Below are 27,333 nucleotides of genomic sequence, written 5' to 3' on the forward strand. Positions count from 1 at the left end.
AGAGGCAGGGGATCCCCAGAGGGAATTGGCTGAGTGAATAAGGTATAAAAGGTAACTAGGATGATTCTCGATATCCACGTCTGGCCTCTATACTCACACGTGTGCACCCCCATACACATGTGCCCATACCCAAGCAAACAAACAAGCATACACATGTGTATGCCACATACACAAAGAAAAAACAGACAAAAACCAACCAAACAAAAACAACCTGCACAGTTAGCACAGACAGATGGAGGTGAAGCACAGGACTGCCATCTCCCTGTGAGGCTGCCTTGTTCAGCCCGACTGCTCTGAGGTAGAGGTGACTATTACCATACAAACCTCTCCACAGGTATTACTGGAACTTGTTCACTAAGGAACCAGCTAAAACACACACTCAAAAGGATGCTATGTTCTTATAAGAAAGAGAGCAAGACTGAGTAAGAATCACTAGAGAATAAATCAACAAAATAGAAGGATGAACAAATCAAAAGCTGGTCTTTTACTAAGAAAATGTATGAGATACAAATGATGACTGATGAGTTAAAAAATACTATCATGAATAGTTTTGTTAACAAATCTGAAAATCTAGGAAGTATAAAGAACTCAGACTAAAAAAGAAGAAAAAAGCATTCTTTCCCACAGCCCTAAACCCTGACAGTTTTTTTAAAAAATAATTTAATTAATTTTATTTTATGTGCATTGGTGTGAAGGTGTCAGATCCCCTGGAACTGGAGTTACAGACAGTTGTAAGCTGCCATGTGGGTGATGGGAATTGAACCTGGGTCCTCTGGAAGAGCAGCCAGTGCTCTTAACTGCTGAGTCATTTCTCCAGCCCCATACCCTGACAGTTTTATAGATTTCTATTACATTTTCAAGGGTCAAACGATCCCCACTTTGTCTGTGTGCACGTACACAGTGTATGCACACATATATGTGGGTGTATATGGAGGCCAGGCACTCACTTCAGGTGCAGTCCCCTGTCACTCTCCACTTTGGTTTCTGAGATGGGGCTCTCTGAAGCTGGCAAACACTGATAGGCTACACTAGCTGGTTAACAAGCTCCAGAATCTGCTCATACCCAGTTCCCCACTCAGGCTACAGACATGGGCTTCCTTCCACGTGGGTGCTGGGGACCCAGTTTACGTCCTATGCTTGCGGCAGGCCCTTTACCGCCTGAGCTATGTCCCCAGCCCTCTCTATTTTTCTTAGATTTTATTTATCATATGTTTATGGGTGTCTGAATGAATGAATGTCTGTGTACCAAGTGTGTGCTTGGTGCCCTGATCTCCTGGAACTGAAATTATAGACAGTTGTGAGCTACTGTGTGGGTGCGGGGGCTCTGAACCCCAGTCCTGTGAACAACAGCCAGTGCTCTAAACCACCGAGTCTCTTTCTAGCCCGGACATACTTACTAGAAAGCAAGGGGCAGAAGAACACCTAGCTTTTTGTCAGACTAATTTTTTTTTTTAACTAAAAATAAGAACAGATAACTAACTACTCTGCATTTTCTTACAGTCAACATCTACATGCCATCATTTTATCCCAGGACCAAGAGCATTAACTCTATTTTCTTACTTTCCTGTATATCTGATGTTCCAGGAAGACTGCTCCTCTCAAGGCCAGCTAATTCTTAAAGGATGGCCCATGAGCACATATCAACTACCAATCACAACCCAAACTCTGAACCACCTCCTTCAGCAGGCTCTTACATTCCAGGAAGCAGTAACAGGCTGTGGCCAGATGAGGTAGGGCAATTGCCCAGAGTCCACTCTGTCCAAATTTGCCAACTGTAACTATTTCCACCACTTAGTCCTGCATTTTTCATGTAAAGCACAATTAAAGACTCTGGACCATTCCTGGACAGTGGTGGTGCACGCCTTTAATCCCAGCACTCAGGAGGTAGAGGCAGGCCGATCTCTATGAGTTCAAGGCCAACCTGGTCTACAGAGCCAGTTCCAGAAGAGCAAAGGTTACACAGAGAAACCCTGACTCAAAAAAACACGACTCTGGACCACACTTTCTCCTAGCTCTTTCTGCCTCTAGATCAAAACTGGTGTTTCAGCCAGATGCAGGAGGGAATCACTGGTTTCTAGGTCAGTCTAGACTACCTAAAGCAGGTTTTCAATGGTCGTATATCAGATATTTGCATTATAAATCATAACAGTAGAACAATTATATTTATGAAGTAACAATGAAAATAATTTTATGGATGGGGTCACCACAACATGAGGCACTATATTAAAGGGTCACAGCATTAGGAAAGTTAAGGACCACTGACCTAAAGAGACCCTATCTCAAAAATATACAACCCAACCTTGGCACATTCACATGTGGCTCTACATGGAGTAGTGTGTCTATCTCTCTCAGTAATATAACTAATAATCATCTGTCAATAGTATCAACTTCATGTCACCAATGTCCTCCATAAATTAAAACCTACAGGTACATTTGAAGACTATAATCTCTATATATGTATCTGAATTAATTCTATTCATACATTAAAAATAATCCATTTGGGGGCAGGAGAGGAGGCTCAGCATTGTTAAGAGTGCATACTAGTGTTACAGATGACTCCAGTTCAGTTCCTAGAACCCACATTGGGCAATTCAAAACTGCCTGCAACTCCAGCTCCAGGGGATTTTACACCCTCTCCTGAACTAAAGCACTTGCATTCATGTGCATATACCCTCCCATGTGTCCACATACACAGACACATAGTTAAAAAATATATATACATATATATTTTAAAATAAGTCTTATTCAAAAAGGACTAGATCAGAAATGAGTGGTTTGATATTTGGATATGTAAAAAAAAAATCACATGAACAGAAGAAAATGGCATCATTCTTATTTCAATAGGTTTCATAAATGCATTTGATATCTATTAATTTATAAAATATAATGTGGAGGGATAGTAAGATACTTCAATGGGTTAAGGCATTTGCTACCAAGCTTGGCAATCTGAGTTTGATCCCTGGGGCCCACAATGGAGAAGACCGACTCCTAACCTTTTTTCTCTGACCTCCACACCCATGGCATTGCATGTACCTACACACATAACACAAAATAAATATATCAATAATCAATTAATAAAAGGGTATGGAGAAATGGCTCAGCAATTAAGCTCACTTGCTGATCTTCCATAAGACTTGGGTTTAGTTTCTAGAGTCCACACAGTGGCTCACAACCTCCTTTACCTCTAGTTGCAGGGGATCTGATACTCGCTTCTGGCCTCTACAGGCACCAGGCACACATTCATATATACAAAATAAAAATAAAACTCTTAAAAAAAATTTTGTCATAGGCTGGAGAGGTGGCTCAACAGTTAAGATCACAGAGGATCTGGATTCAATTCTCAGCATCTACATAGTGGCTCACAACTCTTAACTTCAGTCTCGGGGGATCCAATGCCTTCTTCTGGCCCCTGAAGGCACTATATGCACATGGTACACAGACATACATACAGGCAGGACACTCATACACATATAAAAGGTTAAAAAAAAAGTCAGTAAACTGTAAATAGAAGAAAACGGTCTTTAATTTGATAAAGTTTATGTACTAAAAGACAAAAATAAATGTCAAACAATGAGAAAACATTAGAAGCTCCTACACCTGGATATATATCCCCAAAGAAGCTTGTACACGTTATCCTGGGAAATGCACATGGTTTTTTTTTCCCCTTCAAAGCACCACTGTAATAGCAGGAAATTCAAGGTAATTTAAGTTTTTACTCTCAAATGGGTAAAATAGTCAATATGTATGTTTTAGTTAGATATGGTCTTAACTAAAAATAATGAGATCTATGATTCAAACTCTCAAATACCACAAGGGTGTTTGGGTTATGGCTAAGTGGTAGAAGACTTGCCTAACAGGCATGAGGTCCTGGGTTTAATCTCCAATACAACAAATGAAATAAATGTAAAGACTACCAGTTGGACATGGTGGCACATGCCTTTAATGCCAGCACTAGGGTGGCAGAGGCAGGGGGATCTCTGAGTTCCAGGGCTACACAGAGAAATCCTGTCTTAAAAAATACAAAAAAAACAAAAAACCAAACAAAACCAAACAAAAAAACCCAATTACCTAGACAAAAATAGAAATAATAAATTATCTATCAATCAGAGCATGGTATGTTTAAAGAAGAAAGCAAGAGAGGATAAGGGATGTGGTAGATAGGGAACTAACAGATAGCTCAGGACACGAGTCACGTGCAGGCTAGTGACTCAGTGTGCCTTGAAATGACAGTTGTTGGTGACTACTCAGAAGTCTGCTGCTTGTGAATGGCTCTTGCCTTGTTGAAGCAATATAGTTCCAGAAACCACAGACGGATGTCTCTACATATTGCATGTGATAATGTCATGAGGATGCAGATCTGAACTCACTACTTTACCTGCTTTGTATGATAATATCTCTGAGATAAAAAGCATTAGCAAAAAGTGAGTAGCATAAAAGGAATGTATAAGGTCAGTTTTGGATTGCTCATAATAAAAACAGTACAGTTCTCTAACACATATAGTGTAAGATCCCGATTAAAGGAAAAAAAAAACCTCAACATATTTTCTATATCTCATGTTTATATCAACCAAAATTAGTAACAGAAAAATAAGTATTTATAGTTTAATGAATGGTATCTCTACCCACTTTAACTTACCAATAAAACAAAAATTCTGTATTTTTTTCAGTTAGAAATACAAACTTATTTTCAAAAGCACCAATATAAACCATGTTTGCAACAGTTAGCACACTCAGAAGAAGAGTCAAAGGTCTTATTATCCTTCCTATGCGAGCCCAATTTTAATGAAATACACTTGGCAATGTATTTCTCTTTTTAAGACAAGAAATAGCTTAGGACCCCATAGATAATAGCAATGACCAAGTCAGGTGTGCAGTGTGCCCAGGACAGACTTTATTAGAGTTCTGTTATAAATACACAGTCTCTTGACACTAAAGATGTAGTTCTTGCAGATAAAGCCGGGAGGCAGGAAATGAATCTCCTCCCAAATGCTGCTTCTTATCTTTAAAATAACCTCAAATTATTACTAAACTAATAAAGTAATTTTGTTTCAGAAAGTGATCTGATCTATTTTATTTTGAGCTTCTGATAAGTCCAAGAGTGAGATGTGGGATTATTAGTTTCTGTCTGCTATAAACACTAAGACATGTCATAAAAATAAAGGAAAAGCTCTTTAAAAATGATTTTTATGGTACAGCTGAAGTAAGCAGTATCAAAGTCTGTCAGTATAGTATATGAAGATGTATACAGTTCTGGACAAATAAAAAAACTAATTTTGTTATTTTACTCTGCAAATTTAGAGGTAAAACTTTTACTGGCTTCTAATTAAAAATTGTCAGTTAAATAGGATAAGCAAGAAAGAGGCAATTACCTAATAAAACAGTAATAATTCCAAAAAGTAACTATGAATGTTAGTGACTTATTTGTGAAAATTTTTTAACATAATGCCTCCTGGCTAATAGCTACAGCCCAAACTGGAAATTAAAACTGCATTAAACGGCCACAAAAAAGACAGGCTACTAAATATTACCATCAAACACAAAGAGGGATGGAGCCAGCCCAGGAAACATTCAAACAACTAGTGATTAATGATGGTGATGACTGCATACAGAGAAGGTCCTTCTGTATAACACACACAACTTACTACACTTCTACCACGTGTCAGGCACCAAGCTGGGCACTCAAGATAAACTATTTTTATCTTTAAAACACTTTAAATAGACGGTATCACAGAGTTAGGCTCTGGAGACAAGGTTTTATAGTGTATCCTGGGCTCCCCCTACCTTGGCCTCTGTAGTGCTGGATTACAGCTGTGCACCACGGTGAAAACAGAGACTAAGAGACATGAAACAATCACCTACAATACCAAAGCTAGAAAAGCCTGTTTAAACTCTGCTACAAACTGTAAATTAATCCGCCCTGCAGCCTCGTCTTCTCCCTGATCCCTAGAAATGACACAAGAAATCCACACTCATGCTGGAAAGTAAGAGTTACCCTCCATACCTGAAACGCAAAGACAGAAGGCAAGGAAGGAATCAAACCACCCACAGTGACTGGGTGGGAGTGGCTCCGAGGGCTGGGGTTTTGAAGGAAGAAACATTAATCGGGGTTCACATTAAAAGCAGCAATGGAGGAGTGGACTTTTACATATTGCCTTCTTTGGGAAAGGCAAGTAACAGACTTCATTTCTGCTTTTAGTTGGAAATAATACAGGAGCACAGACTGACCAGATGCTTGGCTTGGGGACAAAGGAGGAACTGGAATTCTGTCTAGTTTGCAGCATGCCACTGCCCCAGACAAGTGGCTAACTCAATAGTAGAACACCAAAATGTATCTAACATGAATTTGAGAAGGACTGAATAGGATGGAGGTAAGAAATACTTCAAGTAAAAGAAAAAAAAAAAAACAAAAACAGTCTTCAAGAGCAAGAAGTTCAAACTGCTAAAGTAAAAAGGTCACCAATGCTGGGCCTAGACACCTTAGAGCAGCGGTTCTCAACATGTGACTGGAGAACTCTTTGATGGTTCAACAACCCTTTCACAGGTGCCACCTAAGACCATTGGAAAACACAGGGATTTACATTGTGATTCATGATGGTATCAAGATTACAGTTATGAAGTAGCAATGAAAAGAGTTTTATGACTGGGGAATCACCACAGCATTAGGAAGGCTGAGAACCACTGCTCCAACAGAATGCAATTCCTCTCAAGGCCTTTTTACACTCCTTAAATTGTCGGGAATATAAAGACCTTCTTCCTATATAGACAGGTTTACCATGTTAGGAACTAAAATCTCCAAGGTGACAAGATGACTTAGTGGGTAAAGGTGCTCACTGCCAAGTCTGGAAACTGAATTCAATTCCCAGAATCCAGGTAGAGAGCACCAAACTCCTAAGAGCTGTCCTCTGATCTCATGAGCACCCCAGCACACATGCACACACTAAATAAAATTTAAAATTGTTTAAATATACTTCAAAGAAATTAAAATTAATAAGGGCTGGGTATGGTTGTATAACTTTAATCCCTGCACTCAGAAGGAAGAGGCAGGAGGATTGCATGTTCCTCAAGATTCTGTAACCCCTCCAAAAGACTATCATTTAAAAGAAAGAAGTCAGGTGTGATAACAAAGTGCCCAGGAGGTAGAGGCAGGAGAATCATTCTTGGCTACACAGTTAGTGTAAGGCCAACCTGAACTAACATGAAATCCTGCTACAAAAAAAACAAAAACAGTAGGGGATAGAGAGATGGCTTAATGGTTAAGAGCACTGAGAATTCCAGAGAATCCAGGTTCAATTTCCAGCACCCACATGGTGGCTTAAAACCATCTACAACTTTAATTCCAGGGGATCAGTACATAGACATACATGCACAGAAAATAAAATATGTATTTTTAAAATTTATTTATTGGTTTTTCGAGACAGGGTTTCTCTGTGTAGTTTTGGTACCTGTCCTGGATCTCCCTCTGTAGACCAGGCTGGCCTTGAACTCACAGAGATCCACCTGGGTCTGCCTCCGAAGCGCTGGGATTAAAAGCATATGCCACTGCCACTCGGATTTATTTATTTATTCTGTATATGATGTTCTGCCTGCATGTATACTTGCAGGCCAGAAGTGGGCACCAGATCTCATTATAGTTGGTCGTGAGCTACCATGTGGTGGTTGGGAATTGAACTCAGGACCTGGGGAAGAACAGCCAGTGCTCTTAACCGCTGAGCCATCTCTCCAGCCCCTAATAAATTTTAAAAATTGTAAAAGATGCATTTTATGTTACATTTTGCAATTTAAAAACAAGTGTACATATATACCAAGACCAAGTGGGGTTTATGTTACTATTTAAAGGAGTGGTCTCACTTTAGGAAAATTTATCAATGTAATCCATAACAGTATAGATACTAGAAAAAAGAAAACAGCTAACAAAGCTTAATCTAAACCTTAATATATATGTATATTATATATTATATATATATATAGGCTGTCTTGGAACTCACAGAGACCCACCAGCCTCTGCCTCCTGATTAAAGGTGTGTGCTACCACCATCTGGCTTCCTTTCGTGTGTGTGTGTGTGTGTGTGTGTGTGTGTGTGTGTGTGATTTTTATTTTTAAATGAAAATAGAAACAAAGTTCCAATACTCTCCACCACCATCTGGCTTCCTTTCGTGTGTGTGTGTGTGTGTGTGTGTGTGTGTGTGTGTGTGTGTGATTTCTATTTTTAAATGAAAATAGAAACAAAGTTCCAATACTCTCCAGTGGATCTTGAAGACCATATAAATATACAACTGAGGCATAACATCAGTAAAGACACCCCCTCCCCCAGGGTCCTAAGGATTTTGCAACTGCCCTTGAAGCTATACAAGAGTAAAGACTAGGGCAGAGCTGTTAACTGTAGGCCTGAGGTAATGCAGGCATGATACAACATGAACATAACCCACTTTGTCATAAAGTCTGGGACACTTAACTTGTTCCAAATGCTTAAGTAAATCTCTTATCAAATCATTAGCTGTCAACTAATTTAACTGACTTCAATGGCAACACAAAAAAGATAAATCTTATAGAATTAGTTCAGAAAAATTATTACACAAAATGGCCAGGGATGTAGCTCAGGAGTAGTATATGCTTTGCACATGCAAGGCTCTGGGTCTAATTATCAGCAACACTAAAAATGTATAATAACAATTACACATTTTTAAAAAGCATGGGGCTGGGGAGACATGGCTCAGTGGTTAAGAGCTCTGGTTGCTCTTTCAGAGGACCTGGTTCAGTTCTCAGCACCCACATGGCAGCTCACACCTAACTCCAGTTTCAGGGAATCTGATACCCTCACACAGATATACATGCTGGGGAAACACCAATGCACATGAAATAAAAATAAGTAAATTTTTTAAAAAAGCAAACAAATTGAGACTCATTGTTGCTGCTACATTATATGACTTTAATCTCCAGTTTTCAGGCAAAAACAAAGGACACATGTAATGAACAAGATATGCCTGAAGACCTGAAAGAACCCATTTCTAAAGAACTAAAGTACGAGCACAGTGTCTCATCAGACAGACCAAAGTATCTCCAAAATCAGACATAGAAATGACTAGAAGGAAGGAGGGAGGGAGGGCAGCAGAGAAGAAAGGAAGAAGGAGAAAAAGGGAGGGAGAGTGGAAACTCTGGAGTTGAAAAAACAAACACTACATTGTGTACTAATTTCAGAAGGAAAAAACAATTTAAAAATTTGCCCAACATGAGTCAATTTCGTCAAAAGCACACAGATACAAACAAGACTCACAAAGTAATTTTATTTATCTATAAAATTTAAGATTAATAGCCCTTTCTTCTTAGGAAAAGAAATTCCTAGTTCATCCATCTTCAATATTTGCCCTCTCAGCCACTTCGTATAGCTAGGATTCTCTTGTCGTCTTGTCCTTTTTAAAAATCTCTCTTTTTCTTATGCTTTCTTCTCAATGCTGAACAACAGAGATGTTGTTAGCAAAATTTCAGAATTACTTTAAACACCTCACTGTCTATGTTGCTACTTAAATACATTCAGCATCATGTATTTACTAGGGATTTAGTAGTATATACGAAAATAAAACACTATTAGCTGTCATTACAATAATCCAAATTTCCTGGTATTTTCATAAATAACATGCTTTCTCACTATAAAAGCTGTCATTTATCTGAACTATACAAAACTACATGCAGAGTAATATGAAATTACCTTATTATAAATGATAAAAAGCCAGTTACAATATTAATTTGACTCTATCATAATGCTCAGCTAGATTCAAATTTTTACTTTGTCGTATCATTGACTACCTGAACAGGCTTCAAACCAAAATGAAATTAGTTTTTCATTAGAAATCAGAAATGCAGGTTTTTGTTAATTTACGAATTTTAGAAATCTAGTTTTCGTCTTCTGACCAATTGCACAGCTAAGCAAGTATTCTACCACCAAGTTACACCCCAAGTCTCCATCAGCTCACTGTTAGACATCTCATACAGCCCACCAAGTTACACCCCCAGTCTCCATCAGCTCACTGTTAGACATCTCATACAGCTCACCAAGTTACACCCCACCCCACCCCATCAGCTCACTGTTATACAACATCTCATATAGCCCAGGCTGGTCTTTAATTTTGTTGTTTAGCCAGGGGTGGCTTTGAACTACTGATCCTTCTACCTTCACTTTCCCTAGTGCTGGATACAGGCTTATGCCACTATTCTTGGCTACAGTTCTTACATCTAGTACAATTAAGTATCTGTAGTCTTAATTATTTGTAAAATCTATTCTTATTTTTCTATTCCTCCTCCAGTTTACACCGGGTTTTAGTGTTTCTCTTAGTTATTCAGTGCTTCACATCTTGGTGAAAATGCTGAACGAGTAAAGACTACACTATGGCTTCTGAGTGATGTTATATGTGAGACACACACACACACACACAGATCCGAACTCTGGTCCTCATGACTGCAGAGCTAGCTTTATTGACGACTGAGACATCTCTGCAGCCCACTAGTACAACTCTATTGTGTAAACAGTGACTGGATCTGGCAACACCTATCACTTGCTGCCTCCTTCCTGGTCTGCATGACTTCCCTGTCTCCCTCCTCCTGCCAGCCCTCTTCTGTTTCTGACATAGCAGACTTTGAACTTGTGATCCTCCTGCCTCAGCTTCCTGAGTACTGCAAGCAGAATTGCAAGCGGTATCACCATACCTGGCCTGTATGGTTCTTTTCAGAAGTCCCCAAGACAACAAATACATCATGTGTCACAACATAATTCGTGGCTAACAGAATAAAATCATATGTTAGAAGACAGATTAAACATGAAACTTCATTTTAGATGTTTATCCATGGTAAGTGCTTGCTTATTTTACTGAGCTCAGTGAATTTTCCTTTCAATCTTACCAATTAAATGTTATTTCTAAGCAAAAATGTACATACGAGATCCAGTTTTACAGTGTAATTTAGCTACATACAGCTGAAAATTGTTGTTTTAGGATCAAAACAAAACTTTGAATGTTAACTAATGTTAAGTTAAACCAGAAAGCTAAAGTTCATTATCTTAGATATATATACATACACATTATCTTAGATACACACACACACACACACACACACACACACACACACACACACACACACACACACACACAGAGTTCTGAGGGATGTGGATAAGGATTGCTGAGTGTTGCTGGTTTCTAGTCTAGCTGAGGTTCAGGCAGAGACCCTGTCTCAAGAAATAAATGGCTAGTACAGAAGAGGGCATTTGACAGCTTCTGGCCTCCACCCACATGCAGGTGTGTGTGATGGGAAAAATCAAAGAGTATCTCATAAGAAAGTAGCTTTTGCTCTCAATTCTGAAGGGTGGCTATAGTATGGACATGTAGAGACGTCTGCAGAAAACTTTCATTATGAAGAAAAACAGAGGTGTAAGAACTATCATCATGGCGGTGTACTTTCCATGGAAACAAAGTTAGGTGAAAATGCTAACAGGCATTTGAATGCCAAAGCATTTAATTCAATCAGATTCAAGAAGTGAGAAGTAATAAAATGATTAGAACTGTGCTTTGCAAACATCAGACTGACTGACAACAGCATTTAAAATGAATACAAAAAGAAAGCAGTTAGGAAACTATTTAAAAAGCTATTAAAATAATCAAAAAGATAGGCATAAAAGGGTGGTAACCAAAGGACTGGAAGAGAGGATACACTGGGAAAAATCGCAATCAACACATTGGTATGATCAAAAAACCCCTCAGATGACTGGACAGAACATCAGAACATGCTTTCTTATTTAGGGCAAGAACCTCTCATTGCCTTTGCTATCTTCTCCAACAAACCAGTAAATACTCCTAATTAGTTCAGATACTTAAAACAAACAAACAAACGAACAGAAAAACAAGAACACATGAATACCAGTACTAGGACACCACTTTCCTATGGGAAATTAACCCTGGGACCAGGGAATGACTCAGTAGATAAAGGGATTGTAGTGCAAGCACTAAGGACAGAGTTCAAATCCCAGGATCCTTTCAAAGATGGCTGCAGCAGCCTCACCTGTAACTCCAGTCTCTTATGGCAAGGTGGGCAGCAGAAACAGAACTCCTGGGAGCTGGAGGGCCAGCTGGCCTGGACCATGTGACAGTGAACAACAACAAAGGGCTTGCCCTAAGAAGGGGGCAAACAAGACCCACACCTCAGCTTGTCCTCTGACCTCCACATAGGTGCCTTTCACAGATCTGCGCGCGCCCCCCGCACCACCCACGCGCCACACACACACACACACACACACACACACAGAGATAAACAACACTAATTCTGAATATAAGCACTTCAATACCACAGAATTCATGTGCTAGTGCTCCCTCTGCTGGAGTGCTGGAGATAAAGTATGATCTAAAATTTAGGATCTTTGTTTCTGATGAGCTGTCAAGAAAACAAACAAGCCAGGCGGCGGTGGCGCGCACACCTTTGATCCCAGCACTCAAGAGGCAGAGGCAGGCGGATCTCTGTGAGTTCAAGGCCAGCCTGGGCTACAGAGTGAGTTCCAGGAAAGGCACAAAGCTACACAGAGAAACCCTGTCTCAAAAAACAAAAGAAAGAAAGAAAAGAAGAGAAACTGAAAAGCAAGAGCTCTGCTTTGCAGTAGCTTTTCCACAGCCGGATCTAGTGCTCTTCTAAGGAGGGGTCCATAAAGTCTGTTTATATGTATACGAGTATTCTGGAGAATGTGATGGCTGTTTAAACAGCTGGTTATGAAAAAAGAGGTTTTAACATTATTTAGACTTCACGAATATTTAAGCAATCTACTTCTCAGTACAAAGATAAATTGGAATGGAGCAGATAGATGTTTTAATAGGCAAGTAGACTACGGTGAGGAGCAGTTTTACACCCTGTTCATTAAGAATTAGTCTGTAATTCCCTTGTCAACTGCTGTGGGGGAGGTTCCACCAATGGAAGACCAAGGGTAAGAAGATGCCAGGGTTAGTCTGTCTTTCTCCCTACCTAAAATGCAATCTCTACACTGGTTTCAGATTCTTCTAGGATCTAGATAATCCCAGTTCCCACCAGGTAATCCAAGACCCATCATATGCCTCCATTTCTCACTACTTGGCTTCTTCCTAGTGCTGCTGCTCTCTGGTCACCTCACCATTTCCCATTTGGCTGCTTAAGTCTTCTGTAACTCACATGACCAAAGTTCCCTTATGGAAGGGAAGGGGGAAGAAAGCTAGAGCAAAATGGTCCAGGAATATCATTTGACTCTGGGGTACCCTGGTTCGATGCCACCAACCCTCGTTTTACAACAGAAAAGAAAGAACAATAGCACCACTAAAGTTTCATGTTGCTTTTCTTTATAAAGCATGCCAGGATAATTTAATGTAAAAAGGAATGATAAACTACCCAAGCTTTCTGTAGACTCCATAGTAAATTATTTTAAAGAATGACTTGTGTTTTAAAACAAGCCGCAGGCCGGGCAGTGGTGGTGCAAACTTTTAATCTCAGAACTTGGGAGGCAAAGCCAGGCGGATCTCTGTGAGTTCCAGGCCAGCCTGGTCTACAGAGTGAGATCCAGGACAGGCACCAAAACTACACAGAGAAACCCTGTCTCGAAAACAAACAAACAAACAAAACCAAGCCACAGGAATGCCAGACAATTTCCTAGTCTTTTTTCAACAAATGGTGTTGGAAGAACTGCACAGCTACATGCCAAAGAATGAAATTCAATCTCTACTTCAGACCACAAACAAAACTAACACAAAATTGACCGAAGACTTGCATTTAAGAGATAAAACTACAGAACTGCGGCCTTCGATAGGTAACGTTTTTTTGATAATGGCACCAGAGCACTAGCAACAGAAGAAAAGAAATGCTGTCCTGGAAACAATTCTCACCCTTCAGAGCACAGGAACAAGAAAGTGAGGACAGCCCATGAAGGAAAAACTATTTACAGCTGGGGGTGGGGGTGAGATGGGGGCGCACAACTTTGATCCCAGCACTCGGAAGGAGGCAGAAGCAATGGATCTATGTGTTCCAGGCTAGCCTGCCTACAGAGCGAGATCCAGGACAGCCAGAGCTGTTACATAGAGAAAACAACACAAACAAAAACAAAAAAAAAAAAAGAAAAAAATAGTTTTACAAATCATATATCTATGCAAGCAGTTGTAGAACAAAGAACTCTTACAACTCATAAGTGACAACCTAGTATTAAAAATAGGTAATAGCCGGGCGGTGGTGGCGCACGCCTTTAATCCCAGCACTCAGGAGGCAGAGGAAGGCAGATCTCTGTGAGTTCGAGGCCAGCCTGGTCTACAGAGTGACATCCAGGAAAGGCGCAAAGCTACACAGTGAAACCCTGTCTCAAAAAAACAAAAAAAAAAAAAAAAAAAGGTAATGATATGAATAGACATTTTTCTAACATCACTGGCCATCAGGAAGATGCAAATCAAAAGCACAATAAGGTGACACTAGAAAGCTTTGTTAAAAAAGAAAACTAAGTGAGGTGGTATACACCTTTAATCTAAAAAAAAAAAAAAAAAAAAAGGAGGTGGGGGTAGGGGAGTGTTGTAACTATTACAGAACACTGATGGGAAAGCAAAATGGTGCTGCCACTCTAATAATTCCACAAATGTTAATATATAATTATATAAACTGGCTAGCAATTCCATTTCTAAGATTATATCCAACATAAGTGCAAACACATGCCCATACGAAAACCAATATACATACAGGTGTTCATAACAGTACTAATTATAATAGCCAGAAACTCATGCCTACCAACTGATATCTAAATAAAATGTACGAAGAATCACTATTCAATAATGAAGAGTAGGGCTGGGTGGATGGCTCAGCTGGTAAGATTCCTGCTGTACAAGCATGAGGAACTGAGTCTGGATCCAGCATCCATATAAAAATGAGATTAACCCCAGAATTGGGAAGGGTGGATCTTGGGAGCTCACTCGCTGGCTAGCCTAGCCCAAATGGCAAGCTTCCAGTTCAGTGAGAGATCTGTCTCAAGGCCAGAAGTGGAGAACGATAGAGGAAACACCTGACATCTCGTTTGGCATCTGCATGTGTGTGCACAAGCGTGCAAGTCCCAATATTCACAAGCATGCAACACACACACACACACACACACACACACACACACTCACACATTCAAATTAAAGTTAATTAAAAAAAAAAAATGTAACCATGTGTGAGGTCCTGAGTTCCATTCACAGCATAGTCAAGAATAAAAATATTTTAAGATCAAAGAAACAAATGTAAAGGGATGTGAAACAGTGATGCATTATAACTTTAAGACAATTTACACTAAGTCTAAGAAACCACTGTGTCACCCCTGAATTCCATTCACAAGAAATGTCAGCATAGAAGAATTCACAGAAACAAAGGGGAAGGCTGCCAGGGTTTGGAGAGCAACTACAATGGGTACAGGTTTCCTGCTGGGTGATGAAACTGCTATAAAATCACACAGTGATGGCTGTACGACTCCTAGAAAAAATGAGCCATACAACGTAAAACGGTGAAGTAGGCTGGGGCTACTGAACCTCATAACCCAGGATATACATGTGGGAGGTAAGACTCTTTCCTACAAGTTGCCCTCTGATCTCCACACAAGCACCATGGTGCACACAATCATACAGACATACATACATACATACATACATTAAATAAATAAATAAATAAATAAATAAATAAATAAATAAATGTAATTTAAAAATTGAAACAGAAGGGGTTAGGGATTTAGCTCAGTGCCCACAGAGGCTTGCTTAGCAAGCCCAAGGCTCTGGGTTTGGTCCTCAGCTGGGGGTAGAGAAGTATATGGCATGTAGATTGTATCTCAGTATTTTCCTAAAGGCAGAAAACTGGGTCAACGTGACGGCTTGTCAGGTAAAGTGCTTGCACACAGCCTGACAACCTAAGCCGATCCCTGGGATGCGGTGCTGTGCATCTGTAATCCTGGTGCTCCTCTGGGCAGATGAGAAAGAGACAGGAGAACTAGCCAGAGGTCACCTCCACAAACTGGAGAGAGACCTAACTCTTGAAAGTTGTCCTCTGCTTGCACATGTGCATCTGGCATAGGAATGCTCACGCTCAACCTTTTTTTTTTTTTTTTTTAAGGAGAGGTGGGCATGTGGAGATGGGTCAGAGGGTTAAGGTGCTTGCCACCATACCTGACTACCTGAATTTTATCTCTGGGCACAGCAGGAGATCAAATGCCCTACAAGTTGTCCCATGATTGGCATCCATCTGCTACAGCAAGAGTGTGCCCACTTACATACACAAACAAAATAAATAATTATGAAAGAAACTTTAACAATTCCAATGAATAAATCTATCATTGCATCTACTTTTCCAGCACACAAAACTCCACACACTGTATGTCAACTCTCTCCCCCTGCATCCCGTGCTAACCCCAGCGACCTGCAAGAGCCATCTCAGAGCAGGGCTGGCAAAACAGCTCAGCAGTGAAGGTGCCTGGGCCAAGCCTGACAACTGACATTCCATTCGAGGAACCTGAATGATGGGGGACACTGAGTTGTCCTCTGACTTCCATGTGTGTGGCATGACACACGTGCCCACACATATACAAAATAAACATAAATTCTTAAAGCAATACTCAGCCACCACGTACCTCCCACATATCCCAGGCAGCTGCCTGCTTCTGCTGAAAGTCTGCTTGCTCCTTTCACTTTCCACGAACCTGGGAACCACAGCTTAGCTCTTCGTCTCCTATCTGAACGACCAAGTAAGACTTATAACAAGCTTCTCAACTCCAAGCTCTCCTCTCCTCCCCACTCCCACTTCTTTGAGACAAGGTCGTCTTACACCTATAGCCCAGGCTGGCCTCAAACTCTTGACTCTCCCACCTCAAACTGTCTCCCTTTCATGCTTCACAATTCAAGAGCTACCTGCTCAATATAAACGCAAGATAAAAATGGGATGCATCACTATGTCAACTAAACATAGTACTCAAAAACTACTTACAAATGTAAAGTTGACATTTCACACAAACAGTGCAAGAGATTCCACAATCTGGCCTCAATCTGTTAAAACCTGATTGCAACAATTTTTTTTTTTTTTTTACATTTTCTTATCTAAACACATTATTCCACAAAAATGCCTTATAATTTATTTTCTTTGTTCTCTCTCAACTGAAATGATCTCTACCTTTTTTACTCAAATCTAAACCAGCTTTGAAATCTGTTTAAATGCCTAGTCCTGTCTGGTGTTCCTTTAGCAAAATGAGTGACTTTTGTCCTCTATATACACTAACATTTTAGAGCTCTATTATTAAAATAACGTAAGTAAGAAAGAAAGATGGGGACAATGTAGGTTTGAGACTCTGACAGACCTGTGTTCAAATCTTATCACTGCATTTATTTACTTGTGTGTGTGTGTGTGTGTGCACAATGGGTGCCATGACACAGAAGTGGAGGAGGTCAGAGGACAAACTGAGAGTCGGTCATCTCCCTCCATCATGTGGGTCCTGGAAACAGCTCAGGCTGTCAGCCTGGCACCAGACGTCTTTATGGACTGAACCATCTAGCTGTCTCCTGGGTTCAATTCTTAATCTTGCCATTTACTTATTAGCTCTATGGACTAGTAATGGAAAAATTTCTTAACCTATCTGAATTTCACCTTCACCTGTAAGATGAAAATAATACATATATCATGGGGTAATCATGAATATCAAAGTATAGTAGGTACACAGGAATCCTTAGTAACTTAATTTTCTTTCCAAATTTCAGTCTGCTCTAGTGTTTACATGTGTCACCATCACTAAACTCTAAGCTGGCTGAAAGCAACACTATGCAGATGAGCCTTCCATTTACTACAAGGTTAAATCCTGAAAAGCCTAGGTATCCTAAGTAAAAAACACATTTAATATTGCTGGACATTGTAATATATGCCTTTAATTCCTAGCATTCAGGAAGCAGAGGCAGAGGCCGAGATAGGTAGAGCTTTGTGAGTCCAAAGCCAGCATGGTCTACACATTAAGTTCCAGGCCAGCCAGGCTATATAGTGAGACCCTATCTCAAAACAAAAACAAAGTACCACCACCATCTTAGCCTCCCAACATAACAGCTTAGCAATGTATTATACTGTAGATGGGTTATTCACCCTCGTGATCCCATGGCTGTTATCTTTAGCCTACTAACTGCCCAGTGTGCAAGAGAGTACTGTCTGGCTAGTTCAGGAAGACCAAAATTCCAAGTTGCTTTTACTGACTGTGTGCTGCTTTTCCATTATCATAACGTAAAACTCATAAGCTGAATCAATGTACGTTAGTGAGCATCTAATTATAACATCCAATTGTTATAAAGTTACCACTGGCTACAGCTTAGAACTAATCAACTCTTGACACAGGCATGGCAGCACATGCCTGACTCCTAGGACTTAGAAGGAGGTCAGGGCAAGAGGATGGAGAGTTTTCCGTCAGTCTGGGTGGGCTACAGACTGAGTTCCAGGCCAGCCTCTGTTACATATGGAACTTTTGCTTCAAATCAAACACACAAAACAAACTGTGCTAATAAAATCTGCAAGTTTTTTGTGTAAATTTAACCTTAATCTTTAAAAACCAAATACAATCAATTTTTTTCAAAAAACAACAAAGAATACAAACTACCTGTGCTAATATATAATTAGAAAAATCTGAAAGAGAAGCTATTTTTCTGCCAAAGCAAGAGAGGTGACAGATTAATCTGATCCTAGAGTCTTTAAGAAACATATATAACTTTAATGTTAAGATAAGCACACACCTGGGGGTTGTTTCTGGAAAAAGAAAAAAAAAAACCCAAAAAAACAACTAGGTTTCATAGGAAACCACTACTTTGGCTGCTAAAACAGAAAATGTTCATATTAGATACTACAGTTTTATCAAAACTAACTGTATTCAATAGCTCAATTACAACAAAACAATTGCATTTAACAGACATTGAAGGAATAACTACAAAAAAAACATTTCCGCACAAAGAAATTGAAGAAATAACTATAAAAACCATGTCATAAAGAAATTATCATCCTAGATCAGTTAACACATTAGAAACTAAGAAAAACTTTTAGGAAGCTGGTAGGTATCCTAGCTCATTCCTAGAAACATGGCAACAAATTTGTAGCCTCGCTATTAGTGTCTGGAAAGAGTTTACAAAACTATGCAAAAGTAACTCGGTTCATGGGTGGGGGTGGGGCAGGGCATCCTAAGTCATACAGAAAACAGCAGCACTCTCTTTAGACAGTCCTTTTAAAGGGTCTATAACTAATACTCCAAAACCACTCTACTAACAAATAACATGGGTAAAGACACAGATCCACAAGCAGTTTAAACAATGTTCTACTAATGCAGGAGTTAACACATAGGTTTCCTTACCTCTTCATCATCATCAGAATCATTCCCAAATACTGACGGTTTTTGCAAAACTCGGTGCAACGGCTGTGTTTTCTTTGGCAAAAGAAGCCCATACCTGCATGGGTTTTTTTGGAATAGAAATCATGCCATTATCTTTAAATGTTAAAACATAACGCATCCACTACTTTTTCCAGATGAATTTCCCAAATCAAAACATATCATACAACCTATGACCACATAACGCACTTGCTGCTTTGCAATGATATCAAAATTCTAATGTGTCATGATTTTATAATTATTGTTTGTCTACCTGGGCCAATCTCAACATTATTTTTACTAAGAGAAATAAATGAAGAATACAGGAATGTAATCTTCATGTAATACAGTTATCTTCAACAGGCACACGTGTCATGCTCTTTTCAAATTTGCTAAAAGTCAAAAATGTTCTAAACTGTCCTCTGATTTTTCCCACTACTGTGTACTTACACAGTTCATAAGCTCTTGATAATGAAAACCACTTAAACTTTTTAAAGAATTTACTGTGAAACCCAAGCAGACATCCGGGCAAATTCCCATTCGCTTATCAGGCCCAACCGCTTTTGTCTGCGAGCACGTCACCACGGGGCAAGTTCCCATCACCGTCAACGGAGCTCACTTGCTTTGTCTTAGCCCCTCTGAGAATCATCATCAGATTCAACTCAGATGGTTTCCCGAGGTTTTTGGCTTTTAAAATGCAGAGGCCACAGGACGTGGCCTCGGAAGGCTTACACACCCAAGGTAAAAAAAGCTCCAGGCACAGGTACAGTATTTGTGTCTTTCCCGGCAGCGTACACCCCAGTTTCCTATATGCCTACCCTTTTCTGTGGCTTCTCAGCACCACACTCCTAACACCAGAAGGGAGGGCGGGAAGCAGGCCTTGAGCTTCTGCCAAGGAGAACCGGGCCCTCTAAGGAACCCAGGAGTTTCTCTTCTCAGTGCCCCTGAGCGCATCCAACCGGGAGAAACTCAAGCGCGGGGTAGGAAGCAAGACTGAGGGGCCTCAGACCGAGCTTTTGGAAAATAGAAAAGTCTCGCTCTCTGCCCCTCAGCCTAACTTCCTTTATTTCCTCACAAGTTTCTCAAACTTCGGGCTTGCATCCTGGAAAAATGTACGGGGCGGGGGTGGGGAACCTATGTTGCTCGGGACTCCTCGCCTTCTCCCGCCTCTAGCCCTGGCGGCGGCGGCCCTGCACTTCCGGCGACCTCTGACGCCTCAGCCTAAATAAAGCCTCGGCCTCCCTGGCTTCTCACTCCCCAGCCTGACCCTAACTCCCCCATCACTCACTGCCTGCCCGGGACCGCCATCTTGTTCCCGTCTCCGCTGGACGTGGCCGACGCGGATGTGACGTTGACGCTGACGCGGGCACGCACACTTCCGGTGGCCGGAACTCGCCTCGCGGTGGGATCTGGTCCTGGAGGTGTTTGCACCAAGTGGGTGGCCGTGTCCTACCGCCGTGTTTTGTTTCGCCTGGGACTAGTGGTCTTGAAGTCGACGCTAGGAGGGGACGACAGAGTTGGCCCGTGGAGGGCGATCCTGGGAAGAGCCGCCTCACCGGAAATAGCATTAGAATCACAAATCCAACCGCGCGCACCTGCTCAATCCGGAGCGGGCGGGGGCGGGGCCTGCAATCTGAATTTTAATGAGTTTCCAAACGGCTAATCACAGACCGGGGGATTTGTTTTCCTTCTGACCTGTTCACTGTAGCTAGTTCCGGGTAATTAGAGAACGAAAAGCAGTAGTGCACCAATGAGAACTGATTATTTTCTTCGAACAGGGTCTTGCTGTATGACCCCCACTTCCCTAGAACTCAAGATCCTCCTGCCTCAGCTTTCGGAATGCTGGAGTTGCTGGCCCTAGCCGAGAACTGAAATTATTTTAACATTATGGTTGGTGGTGCCACTAGGCATAGGGAACAGTGTCATATCTGATACGTTTTTGCATATTTGAGACCGTCATGGTGTGTAGTCCAGAATAGCCTCTTGCCTCAGCCTCCTGAGGGATGGTAATCCTTCTCAGGTTTGCCACCTCATTAAAAACAGCCGGACGGTGGTGGTGCACGCCTTTAATCCCAGCACTCGGGAGGCAGAGGGCAGGCGGATCTCTGTGAGTTCGAGGCCAGCCTGGTTCTACAAAGCGAGTTCCAGGAAAGGCGCAAAGCTACACAGAGAAACCTTGTCTCCGAAAAACAAACAAAAATCCCTGGCCACATTTCATCTGTGCATACACCATTCTAAACTAGTTGTAGAACAGTTTAAGAGACCAATTACAAAAAGGCTGTTACGTCTGTACAATTGTTTCTCCGTTCTTTTTTTTTTTCTCTCTCATGTATTTGGAAGTTTTATGAACATGTGGGATGGTAGCATTAGGAAGTGACCCTGAGGTCTAGGCTTATGTTTCAAAGGGAGGACACTTACCAAGCATACTAAAAGCCCTGGGTTTGAACTCCCAACACTGCAAAAGAGAAGAAAATGACCCTCTAGTCATTCCTCTGTCTGTTTTGGTATAACTGGCTTTGTTTTGAAAGGCATAATATGCCTTTTTATAAAATCTTTTTACTTTTAACCTATTTGTGATATGTTTAGTTGGATTTCTTGCTGATAACATATAGGCAAGTCTTTCTTTTTGTGCGTACTGTCTGATAACCTCATTTTAATTTGAATGTTTAAACTATTTTCATTAAAGTGATTATAAACACACCTACTACTTGTTTCCCATTTTTCTCACATGTTCTTTGTTCACCACCCACTCCCAAGCACTATTTTGCCTTGTTGTGGGTTATTAGAGAAGATCTTGTAATTGAATTTATGGTCCAACCTGTTATGCCCAGATTGTGACCCCCCAAAGAGACAACCAAAGACCTTGGATGTCCAGAATGCAACAGCAAGGTTTATTCTGCAGATACAAGTCTAGACAGGGGACTCATTCCTACACCCAATACAGTGAGGCAGGGAGGAGTTGCTCTTTCTTTGTGTGGCTGGCTATTTAAAGGCAAAAACCACAAGCCCTTCAGGGGGGTTAGGGGGGTTTGCACGGGTGCAACTCGGATTGGTTCATTTTTATCTCTGTTCTCTTTTAATTGGGTGAGGGTATGTAACCTTTGAATTTTCTGGTTGGTGGTTACAATTATCACTTTGGGGGCTGTCCGGCACAAGTCCCAGGCTTTGTCCTTGAGCTGCCATGGGGGCTGGCTGGCCTAGCACGTCATGCACATAACTCTAAGTTGGTGAGGGGCCCCAGACAGTAAACGTCTGGCTGAACTTTTAGCAGTCAGAGTACGTGCAGAAAGGGAGCTACTGCAAGGACTATGTCTTTTGCTCACAGCCCTCCCAGAAACTGCTTGCTCAGTCTCAGGAAACTGAAATTGAGGCCTGATCTCTGAGACAAGACTGAGCAGCCTGTTATGGCACCTGCTGGGTTCTTTCACAGCCTTCATTTGTATTAGCCACACTACTGTAGACCAGGCTGGCTCTGCCTCCCAAGTGCTGGGATTAAAGGCGTGCATCATAACCACCCGGCAAAGTATACATATTTTAAGGATATCAGATATTCTTAGTAGACCCCATTTTTGTTGTAAAATAACCCCATTTCTCCTAACAGTCCTTGCTCTGAAATCTTTGTATGATCTAGCTAGTCTAGTTTTCTTTTTACATAAACTAGAAAAATTGAAAAGATGTACAAGAATGAAAAATAATTGCATATTCTATATGACAGATGTAATCATGGTAATGTATATGAATATCCATCTAGTCTAACTTAAATAATGACATCATATTGATGGAAGAATTGATGGGAGGTATTTATGTACAAATGTACACACACACTTAAAGCCTTGGGAAGAAGCTATGTTTTTTGTATGACATATTGGGAGGTTAATGGATATTGCCTAAATTGGGAGTATAAAGAATGTATCCACACACCCATGTTATATGGCAATATAGAGGTAAATATCAAAATTATAACTGACGTGCAGATTGACAAACTGCCCTGCAGTCAGAGAGTAAACCTGTTAAGGACTTACTGCATGTGGCCTCTGGAAGACATTCAGCTGTTGTTTTTAATCTAAGTTGCTCTATTACCAATAAGGACTCGGGAGTCAGAGATTGGGGTGAAAGATAGATCAAAGAAGTGGTTGAGGAGTGACCAGCTGACCTCCCCCCACTTTTTTCTTTTCTTTTTTTCTTTTTTAACCAGAGACCCAGCAAGCATGTCTCATGTCTCTCCACACATCCCAGACCAAAACAGACCTCAAATCTCTCAGTCCCTCTTTCCTCCTTCCTGTGTCTATCTTTCTCCCTGCATCCTCTGCACTCTCTATGGCTAATTCTTGTCAGCTAGTCTCTGGCTCCGCCTCCTGATCCAAGGTTAATTTTATTAACAGTCTTGGAGTTTCACAGTGCAATCAAATATCCTGAAACATTCAGCTCTGCCCTCATGATGTGAAGGTAGCCATAGACAACAGGGCTGAAGTTCCAACTAGACCTTTTAGAGAAACAGAGTCTCTTCTGCGTAGTCAGGGTTGGCCTAGAATGTATAGTTTTCCTGCCTGAGCCTCCTAATTTGGGGATTACATTGTGTGCTACCGTGCTGGGCTTCCAAAGTGTAGTTTACCATAATGGACACTGGCCTAGGCTTGGCTGCTGTGCTGTTTGCCAACTCCCAAGGCTAAAAGAATGGGAAGCTCACTCTGAAATAAAGAAAATAGTGGTGAGGTGGGGCTGAGAACTTTCTGATCTTGGCGGGCCTTGTATAACAGGATGAGTCAACAAATAGTCTGTGTTACTTTGCTTAAAACAAAATAAAAGAGTCAAGAGCAAAAAACTAAAGCACCCTGTCAAGGCTGTCTATCTCTTGCTGAAAAGATTGAATAGGGACTTGGTTACAGAAGATTGCCAAGTGGGGAGCCTAGGATCCCAGATGATAAGAGCTTCTAAACTGGTGTCTTCTTTAATGTCCATTGCCTTTGGAGCACTGTAATATAAAGTCCTTGGTTTTCATGAACTAGTTTTGGCTTCTCAGGCACAAGGGTGGAGAGGGTTCTTTGCTCAGTTGGTACTCTGCAGTAACAGTGGAAATTGCTACAGAGACTCAAGAACACAGAGAAGCCACAGAGATGTTAGAACCCAAATCTGGGATCTTTAACTGGAAATGCAACAGAGGCAGAAGTGAACTAATCCAGGAAAAGATAGCTTATCACCACCATTCTCCTGAATGTATAACGATCTCCACTCTCTTGGTCTTCCTGGAGTAAGACTTGAGAAAATAGTCACGTGGAATTGAGAATAAGACAGCTGTGGGAACAGTAGCACCCAAACTGGAGGATTATCTGTGTCATCTTTTGATGTGGATGTTACTAATGGCACTGTCACTACTTGGGGCCTCTGCTCCCAGCTTCTCAGGCTTACCTTCCTTGTCTGTACATACAACTTTTGCTGGCTTGTAGTGTAGGGGACTCTTCTGTTCCAGCAGCCAGCTCCCAAATAACCACACAGAGACTTATTGTTAATTATAAATGATTGGCTGATAGCTTAGGTGCTATAGAATATTATATTAAGATGTGTTGCATTTGTTTATGCTGTGAAACATTTGTTTTAATGATGGAAAGATGTGTTGCATTATTTTATGTTGCACTTGTTCAATTCTGTGAAGCTGTGTTACTTTGCCTGTCTAAAACACCTGATTGGTCTAATAAAGAGCTGAACGGCCAATAGCAAGGCAGGAGAAAGGATGGTGGGGCTGGCAGGCAAGGAGAATAAATAGAAGGAAAAGACTGGGAATAGGAGATCTAGGAGTAAGATAAGGAGGAAGACTCAAGGGGCCAGCCATCTAGCTACACAGCAAGCCACAGAGTAAGAAGTAAAGAAAAGTATATAGGATAAAGATAAAGGCCCAGAGGCAAAAGATAGATGGGATAATTTAAGAAAAGCTGGCAAGAAACAAGTCAAGGCCAGGCATTCATAAGAAAGAGTAATACTTCATGTGTATATTTATTTGGGAGCTGGGTAGCGGGCCCCCAAAGAGCAAGGATTAAAATTCAACCAACACTCAGGCTTGTTTCTAACTAGCTCTTAGAACTTAAATTAACCCATTTTTATTAATTTACTTGCTGCCCTGTGACTCATGGCTTGTTACTTCACCTTGTGCACGTCCTGCTTCTTCTGCGTCTGGCTGGTGACTGCCATTCTTCCTCTCAGAGAGCTCTCTCCCTGTCTGCAAGTCCTGCCTAACCTCTTCCTGCCTAACTACTGACCATTTAGCTCTTTATTAAACCAATGAGAGCAACACATCTTCACACTGTACAAAAAGATGGTTCCACAGTATTGTAGTTTCCCAAAAGCAGTACACATCAACTCTTTTAATGCTCACTATCACTTTTTTTTTGCCTTTCTAAACACTTAATATCTTTTAAAGAAATGTCCCAGTTGCTGTGTCTCAATTTTATTTGTATATGATTTAGGTACCTTTGGGAAGGGGAATGGAGGAAAGGGGAATCGTCTCTTTATATAGCCCAGGCTGGTCTAGAACTCAGGTCCTCCTGATTTAGGCTCCTTGGTGCTAGGATGACAGGGCTGCAGCCCCACCCCCAGCTACATACATTTTATGTAAGTCTATTTCACAGGTTGGCTTCATTTTAGTGGGTGGTGACCCTTAATTCAAACGGCAGTGGCTAGAGAGTCAGAATCACATGAAACAAAATTCCATCACCCAAAGAGGCCTCCTCAGTGAGGTTTGTGAGGACAGTCTAAGCTTAGGCAATAGATAGGAGGTAAAATAGTAATTAATATTAACTTGAGTATGAGATAGTTTCTGAACTGCATCAGGAAAAAGAAAACAGACCTTACTATATTCAATTAATTGACCTTGTCAGTTGAAAGTTTTATTTATTCAGGGCCTCACATATCCCAATGCTGCTAAAATTCCTTCCCTGGGAGAGATGTAAACACCTACCCCTTTCTCCTAAGGTTCCAATGACAAACAGGTACCATTCCACCAAAGGTCACCCTCGGAAACCAGTGAGTTTATTCGACTTCCTTACATAGCATTGGTGTGAAGGTATGCTCATACCCATAGGCAGGAGCGTAGATGACCTTAAAGCAGCCACACTGGAAGTCTGCACCCAGCACAAGATGGTGATGCTCCCATGGCTGCACAGTTGGAGTTTCCTCCCCTAGACCTTTCCTGTCTACACGATATACTCCAGCTCCTACTGAAAGCCAGAATTAGGGCAGAATTACAAACAACTGATTGGTAGGGGTGGCTAGATACTCAGATGGGAGTGGCATCCCTCCCTGTGGCTACTTTGAGGGAATGTCAACAAGCTCACCATGATGACCTTTGCAAGAAAACATGGCTGATCTGATAAAGACGGAGGCCCCAAGGATAGTCCTGTACAACACCTACGTTGGCTTCAAAGTTGCTATAGAGCCAAGGATAGGTTAGGGGTGTTTATAGAAATTCAGGAAAACTGGTTGCTTTATTATATTTAGACAACGTAGGGAATAAGAGGCCAGTCACAAAAGATCATAATTTTGTATGATTCCTCTTATATTTGCCAGACAAGCAAATTCATAAAGAAAGTAGATTGGGGGCTATATGTGGTGGTATATGCCTTTAATCCCAGCACTTAGGAGGTAGAGGATGGCAGATCTTTGTGAGTTCAAGGCTAACCTGGTCTAAATAGTGAGTTCCAGGCCATCTAGGGCCACATAGTAAGATCATACCTAGAAAAAAGAAAAAAGTTAAAAAATAATAAAGAAAGTAGACTGGTGGCTACCGAAGGTAAGAATTGGAGGAAATGCTGGGTGTGGTGACACACACCTCTCATCCCAGCATGTGGGAGGCAGAGGCAGGCAGATCAATGTGAGTTCAAGGCCAGCCTGGGCTACATGGTGGGTTCCAGGACAACCAGAGATACATAGTGAGACCCTGGCTCAAGAAAACAAAAATAAAAACAAAACA

General features: G+C 41.1%; 1 protein-coding gene across 1 annotated transcript in view; it reads right to left on the reverse strand.

Annotated features, from left to right (window-relative positions):
* Nsrp1 (nuclear speckle splicing regulatory protein 1) overlaps window positions 1–20,753 on the reverse strand; it is a 34,315-nt gene extending 13,562 nt beyond the window's left edge. The window contains 2 exon segments of the mRNA XM_028866799.2: window positions 19,359–19,452; window positions 20,662–20,753. Coding sequence (XP_028722632.1) covers window positions 19,359–19,452; window positions 20,662–20,681 — 114 coding nt within the window. The 5' untranslated portion in view covers window positions 20,682–20,753.
* Between the last annotated feature and the right edge of the window lie 6,580 nt (window positions 20,754–27,333).

This window comes from Peromyscus leucopus, chromosome 8b (assembly GCF_004664715.2).
Source record: "Peromyscus leucopus breed LL Stock chromosome 8b, UCI_PerLeu_2.1, whole genome shotgun sequence".
In the NCBI taxonomy this organism is placed as follows: domain Eukaryota; kingdom Metazoa; phylum Chordata; class Mammalia; order Rodentia; family Cricetidae; genus Peromyscus; species Peromyscus leucopus.